Source organism: Macrobrachium rosenbergii, chromosome 5 (assembly GCF_040412425.1).
Source record: "Macrobrachium rosenbergii isolate ZJJX-2024 chromosome 5, ASM4041242v1, whole genome shotgun sequence".
NCBI classification, from domain to species: Eukaryota; Metazoa; Arthropoda; class Malacostraca; order Decapoda; family Palaemonidae; genus Macrobrachium; species Macrobrachium rosenbergii.
The window spans coordinates 17027522-17035117 of record NC_089745.1 but is presented as its reverse complement, the minus strand read 5'-3'; the positions used below and the strand labels follow the sequence as shown (position 1 = coordinate 17035117).

General features: G+C 35.7%; 1 protein-coding gene across 2 annotated transcripts in view; it reads right to left on the bottom strand.

Annotated features, from left to right (window-relative positions):
- Positions 1 to 3533: 3533 nt before the first annotated feature.
- Cerk (Ceramide kinase) overlaps positions 3534 to 7596 on the bottom strand; it is a 102639-nt gene continuing 98576 nt past the window's right edge. For both annotated transcript variants that reach the window (XM_067103691.1, XM_067103693.1), the window contains exon 9: positions 3534 to 6801. In XM_067103691.1, coding sequence (XP_066959792.1) covers positions 6714 to 6801 — 88 coding nt within the window. In that variant the 3' untranslated portion in view covers positions 3534 to 6713. The remainder of the gene's footprint in view (positions 6802 to 7596) is intronic.

Genomic DNA, 7596 nt, shown 5'->3' with positions numbered 1-7596 from the left:
AAATGCTTGAGCGATCACATGCTAGTTGCTCGTCATGATGCTCGGTGTTAATGTAGTATGGCAACCTTCCACACACAAGCTAAGTTACATGCATGTGATCCAGAAATCGTGAACAATAACATTGTGAGTTCTGGATGAACCAGACAACCAGGCTGTGGCTCACACATTCACCTGCACATAGATTGACATGATACCCATCAGTATTATAGTGTGAACCTTCTTTCTACACATGCATAATCAAATGCATATGCCAGCTCTTCTCTGTATACCTAGGATGAAGAAGAGTCCGCAACAGTCCTTGTGTTGCAGTAGTAAATGAGGAGTCCCTGGTTAATGAGCATGCTCGGAGAGCTGCTCAGTTTTAACCGCACTCAAGACAAACCTCACACCTAAAGACGAGTGTTGAGTTCCTTAACTAAAGATGGGTCAATCAAATGCTGACCAAATCATTTTTCGGTACCCCAGCAAAGCTGCTAACAAACCATTGGTAAAAGGTGGCAAATCACAAACACACACCACTGTCTCACCTGGGGTTGCTAGGTATGCCCATCTGATTCAGTACTTTGAGAGCGCAGACTGGTCGCCTACCCTCAAAATTATGACCCCATTGCAACCGGGAGGAGAACTAGCAGATGGTAGACGGGGGGAGAGGGCAGTCCAGGAGAAAGGAGCTAAAAGATTCTGTGGTAAGGAAGGGGAGAAATCCCTTCCAAGAAGCCTATGAACATCTTTTGACCCTCCACCACTGCTGTTAACCTGCCATTATTAAGGAGACCAGCAAAACTGGTTACACTAACACTTAAGAACAGTAGCCAGACACCCACTTGCATTTCTTCACACCATTCATAATTCAACTTACCTTGTTGAACAAAAAACGCATTTTCCATACATATTAAACAAAAGAAAGAAGTTTGAACTTCAGTGCAGACAGATATCCTAACTTGACCATGGCCAATGAAAAAGTGGTTGATGAAGGCACGTTAGTGAGGGGTTCCCCCCTCTCACCGACCTACCTCCACCACCACGCTACCAAGATTCACTGACTAATTTCAGTTTGCATTGAGGAATACTCTACTTTAAAGGCAATGGTTTGTATTCTCATAGGAACAAATATGTAGTGCAGCACAATTAGTTCTTGCATGTTAAGTTTTTTCTAAGATGAAAGATCATGAAATTTTGTTTGGTCAGCTGCTTGATAGTGGGATTTATGAAGGAGCATGCAAGGCACCTACAGGTACATCCCCATTTATGATGGTTCATTTTACAATAAAATGAGTGTGTGATGGTTCCATCGTTTCAAAAAGCGCCATAAATTTCAGTGTGAAAATTGGTGGTGAAGCAGCAAGCGCTGATGCTGAAGGTGCTGCTAAATTTAAGGATGCTTTGCATAAGATCGTCGTCGATGAAGGGTACATGCCGGAGCAAATCTTTAATATCGACAAAATAGGACTGTATTGGAAGTGGATATCTCAGTGGTTGTACATCCATAAAGAAGCAACAACTATCTCCGGATTTAAGGCATACAAAGATTGACTGACTCTTCTGCTTGGTGGAAACGTGGCTGGGTATAAACTTAACCTATTCATGATTTATCACAGCAAATCCAAGGGCATTAGCAAGAATCAGCAATTTACAGTTCCTGTTCCTGTGCATTACTGGCATAAGAAAGCAAGGATGACTGCACTGTTAATTGAAGACTGGTTTGTTCATTGCTTTATTCCAGAAGCGAAAGATTACTGTAAGGAAACAACATCCCCTTCAAAGTTCTGCTGATTCTCAACAGTGCTCCTAGCCACCCTCAGCAATTCGGAGATATTAACAAGAATGTAAAAGTTGTTTCTGCCACCAAACACAACTCCCATACAGCCCATGGATCAGGTTGCCATGGCTACATTCAAGGCCTGTTATCTTCGGAACATGTTTGCTCAGGCTGTTCAGGCTATGGATAATGAAGAGAAAGAGCTTAGAACATTCTGGAAGGAATTCAGTGTTCTGGATGCCATTATGTACTGTACATCGGAAGGGCATGGAAGGAGGTAAAGAGTGTATGAATGGGACTTGGAAAAACGTGCTAAAATGTATGTGAACTAATTTAAATGTTTTGATAAGGATGAAAAAGATGTGCAAATTAATAAAAAGGTCTTGACACTTGGGAGAAGTTTAGATTTAGAAATTCAGGAGGAAGATATCCAAGAACTCATAGATGTGCAAGATGTAGAGATAACAACAGAAGATTTAATTGCACTTGCAGAAGAGAGAAAAAAGAGAAGAGGAAGAAATTGAAGAAGAGCCAGTGCAAAAGTTTATGACAGTGGCAGAGGCATTTGCCTTAACTGACATTGCAATGAATCATTTTAGTCAAATGGATGTGAACGTGGAAAGATTTGCTAAAGTTCAGAGAGGACTTGCAAGATGTTCTTCCATGTTGCATAGTTATGAAAAATGAAAAAAAAAGGACTGTGCAATCTACAATGGATTACTTCTTTAAGAAAACGACTCTAGTGCCATCACCTTCCCCCACATTTGAGCCTCGACCCTGTACATCCTGTGACAGCTCTTTCCTCAAAATCCTACCTCCTGTAACACCTGGACTAACACCTGAAGAAATACTAGCTGAAGAGGAGCGAGTTGATGGCCTTGCTCCTCTCTGATTTTTAGTTACATACATAGATGTCAACAGCCTGACCCCATTCAAGTAAACCGACGACAGACCGACTCTTGGTGAGTACCCCTGTACAGTACACATCTGACACTTGCTTGTGTTATTGAATTTCTGTTTGCATTGAACCTCCAGAATTAGCTGATATGAATAGCTATTAGTATACCGTATATGTATATATTGCACCCTGTACTGTACATACAGTACCCTGTTTGTACTGAGTTATCATAAGTCAGTCTGCATTGAACCTCCAGAATTAGCTGATATTAATAGGTAATTATACTGTATATGTATGTACAGAGTATAGTACTGTAAAGTATAGTGTAGGTTAGGCTACAATATATGTATAGATTGTACTCTGTACTGCACATACAGTACCCTAGTGTAGGTTAGACTAATTTCAAGATATGTTAATTTCACAAAATGATGGGGTTTTTGTAACCTGTAATGGCATTCACAAGGGTGTCTGTGTCTGTTTACTAACTGAACATCCTTCATGTTCCATTAGAGAACTGTGTTCATGACTGAAAAAAAGTTGTTCATGACTGAATATTTTCTGTCATAATTTGATTAGATTTAAGAATTGGAGGCATCTCACTAATTCTCATCAGAGCAATTAATTCTAAGATTACGAAAAAGTTGTGTTAAAACTTTTAAATAGTTAAGCTGCATAAACTGCATCTTATTTCTCAAAGTTTTTATTTTTTTTTCACATTGCACAGAGAGAAAAGTTTTTGAATCATAATTAAGAAATAAGTTTTATTTTTTTCACATTGCACAGAGAGAAAAGTTTTTGAATCATAAAGTATGAGTCATGTAAAGTAAGGAGAAGTAATGATGTTCAAATTTGGGCATAGTGTATGGAAACTCAATCTGTTTACTGACAAGTTTTATTGTATGCAAATATACATATATAGCACTGTACTTACATCTACATAACTATTGGAATGTGCAAATATATACTGTATCTACAAATACACACAAAATATTTATATTACCAGATCATTGATGCATAATATTTAATGAAATGTCCGAGATCTTCAATTGCATTTTGCTTTCAAAGATTACAGAATTCAGAAAGACTTGTAATATATCAAATTTATAAACAGCATTTACTGTTAGTCTTAGTTCACAAGAAAGGGAATTTAAGTAAATAGCAGCAAGTTATGTAATGCCAAGAACATATACTACCAGTTTCCATCGTGTAACAACTACACATTGAATAATGATAGCATCATATCACAGTCAATAGTTTGCTGGCTTGCTTTGAACCACCTGTAAGCAAATCCTACACTGGATTTCAAAATTAACAATGCCTTCTTATCTGGGATATCAAATAATCTCAAATCTAAAATACTGAGATCTTGCAGAGTTTTATGATCAAATGTGTTGAGACTTCTTATTCGTTGTAGAGAAATAAGGCTGTATCCCTCTCTTCATCTAGGTTTAAGTATTTAGCCAGACCATAACAAACTCTTGTTGACTAAAATATTTTTACAAACTTTCAGAAACTTAGTATGATGGGGAATTGTTTTGCTATTGACAAAAATCAGTACTGCAATTAGTGTCAGCAGTTTTATCACTTTGTATAAACACTTATTACATTATATGCATTTAGCAGTCCTTGTATTTTCAAAAAGTCTTGTACTGTGTACTACCATACAACATTGAAACATTGGCACTACATATAGATTACACGGTATTCTACAAACAGCACTTTCAGTGCATTACAGTAAAATGCTTGTACATTGTTTCTATCAGGTATTGCACTTCTGAGATTGATATATACTTTGACTTACATGAGCTCAAATACAAACAAAATGCTCTATCACTTTATCAGCACAAATCCCCTCCAAGTTATACTGTCAGTGAAGCTCAAAAAATAATTCTAGAATCACATTTATGACAGGAAGACAATTTTATAAATATAAAATTTTTCTCTCAATTTTATAATCAGTCACAGCCCACCATTAAAAACGGTCACCAGTATGACATGTGGTTTAAGATATCATACCTGATTATCATCTGACCCTGCAAATTAATCAGGATATGTTCTACCAGCTTGTATTGAATTTTGTCAATTTTAGTAATGAATTCCCATAAATTGCAATTTTTAAATTTAGAGTACAATATGAAAAGTCTGCTTCCCTGGAAAAACAAAATATTAAATGAAACAGAATTGTCAATGACTGACATTGTGGTGCCATACAATGACTTTAGGCTAAGTGCACTTCAAACAAGTTATGAGATGCTTTCTATAGTCTTGCAAGTCTATAAAATACAATGGAAGTTAGGTTACTTGGTTCTGAAAGTTCTCTTTAGAGTGCTTCATACACTCGTTTTGCAAACTCAGCTACCATTTTGTTATACATATAATTTTACAGCTCATATGTCATGCTAATATATTTAGTGTCTGGTGCTGTTCATTAACATCCAGTTATTAGGAAAATCTGAATAGGTGACTACTATTACAAAGATAATGGGAGAGCTACTGGTGATATTCCCACTAATTTTCAAGTGATTTATTCTTTTTGACAGTATTTCAACTACCTAAGCACAAAATCCTCAGACTTGCTTGCTCTGTTCTTTCCTCGTAACTAACTTTCATTGCAGTAATGATTGGAGTAACTGTTATGCCATCCTTATGAACCAAGAAATTTTACCACTCACAAATACACTCAGATAATGGGCATCTACTTAAAAAAATTCAAATACCATGGTGACAATTTGAAAATCTTAAGAGCGCAACCATTTTTAAAATGTACAATATAATTACTTGGATAATAATTGCATCTGTTGTTGATTTCCTTGGTGTTAAACTAAATTAACAATAGTTATTCTCAAACTTTTTTCCAAGCTTTTTCTTCCAGCACCTTTATCAAAATTAATCACACCAGCCCAAATTTCATGAATGTGACCTCCATTACTATTGTAGCCTACATGTCAGTTCATCACATGAAACTCAAACAGTATTTTTTTACTAGACACTTTGCACACTGGATTGCACCAATACAGGCAGTCTTGTTTCTATACTTTGCACACTGGAGTGCACACCTTTTTCTGTTGGGAAGATCCTTTTATTTTTCCAACTCTACTGGTCCTATTTGTTTCTATATCAAACTTTTATAACCTGGTAAGCTCATCAGTGATTTGTTCTGAAGCTGCTTCTATTAAATTCCTTGCCATTCCTGAGAGTTCTGAAGTCCCTCTATTTTTCATTTTGGCAAAGGCTCACCTAAATTATACAGGTGTCACATTCTTTATTGGTCCCTCTCATGTCAACACCTTTCAGTTTATAGTCTCTTTACTCAGTAGATAGTCTTGCTAATATATTAATTTTGAATAGATAAAAATGTATCAGTAAAGCTTTTTTTAGCCTTATAGCAAAGGATACAGTCAACAATAAATTGAAATTGAAAATCACTGGTATGTTTTCTGGTACTTTTTTCACAAACAACAATGATTATAACAGAAAAATTGCAAATACTAGACTGCATGACTTCATTGTATGTTTCATAACTATTACTTTAGTACCATAAAATAAAAATTCACTAATAAAAACACTGTTTTCCAACTTGAAAGATATGCGTATGACTTAACAGAATACACAGCCATGAAAAAAGTAAAATTTTTGCGGTGCAAGTTCCTTTCCCATTGCCTCCACTCCATTTATAAAATGACAAATCAACCCCATCTTTAATTGTATCATGTTTATACTACATTAACACTTCTTGAGGAGCAAGACTTGCTGAACACCTGTGATGTTTACATTTACATTTGGACTAGAGTAAAAGAGTACATGTGTATAAAAACCTCAAACAAAGGTAACTAGATTACATTTTAAAAAAGGTAATTACATTTAAAATCATAACACTTTTAGTGTAGTCTAGAAAATGGCGATAAAAAGTAAAATTTTGTCTTATTTTGTCAACTTTAATATCACTTGCACTCTCTCTCTCTCTACGAGTTTTAAAAACAATTCGTTGCAGTGTAGACTATAGAGAATGTACTTGTAGGTCCGGCATGTCTAATGGCCACCTGAAAATTGTGTTGATCATGGGGACTTCTTGGGTACTGGCTTTTGCAAATCATTCCAAGTTTCAATACCTCTGCAAAACATCTGTACACGCTGGCAATGAATCCTGCAAAAAAATATCAAGTCCACATCAACAGACATCTACCGGTACTTGACCAGCGTAATGGATGTGTGCATTTTTTGTATATTATGTTGGTATAGGTTTAGACAATGAACAGTTTGTGCAGATAAAGTGTTTGTTATAAAATATTTTTGAAAGAAGTTTGTAAAATCAAAAAGCTGAATTTGGCATAAAGAACATGGAACTACAGAAAGCTTACAATACAACTGACACATGTTATGTTTAGGGTAGTGAGGGTGTATGGTTAAATTGTTCATTTGAACAGCAAATAATTTTTTGATGAAATGTTATGTTTAGGGTAGTGAGGGTGTATGGTTAAATTGTTCATTTGAACAGCAAATAATTTTTTGATGAAAGCAAAGTCTGTACTAAATATGTGGATCAGGGTGACTAGTTAGGTTTGGTGTAGAAGTTGGTCTCAAAAACACCCATCACATCTTTATGGCTGTTAAATATTTCAACAAGATAATAAAAAAAAAAGATGTTAACGAAGTGTAAAGGACTCATATTTCCAGAAGTTTTATTTCCAGAAGTTTTAATTGGCAAGAGTGAAGATTAGCTAGAGTCTACTGAGAGAGTTTAGTTACGTTTGTAAGTGCAGAAAGTTGAATTTTGGCAAGAGTAAAGTTATGAGGGTCAGTTTAAATAAGGAAGATGCTGCAATGAATGAAGGCTTGAAAAAAGTTGGTAGCTAACTTTTATAGGCACTTGGGAGTAAGTTTTCCTAATAAGAGAATAGGTGCAGAAAGGAGAGTTATCACCTGCAGTGTTTGGAAAAAA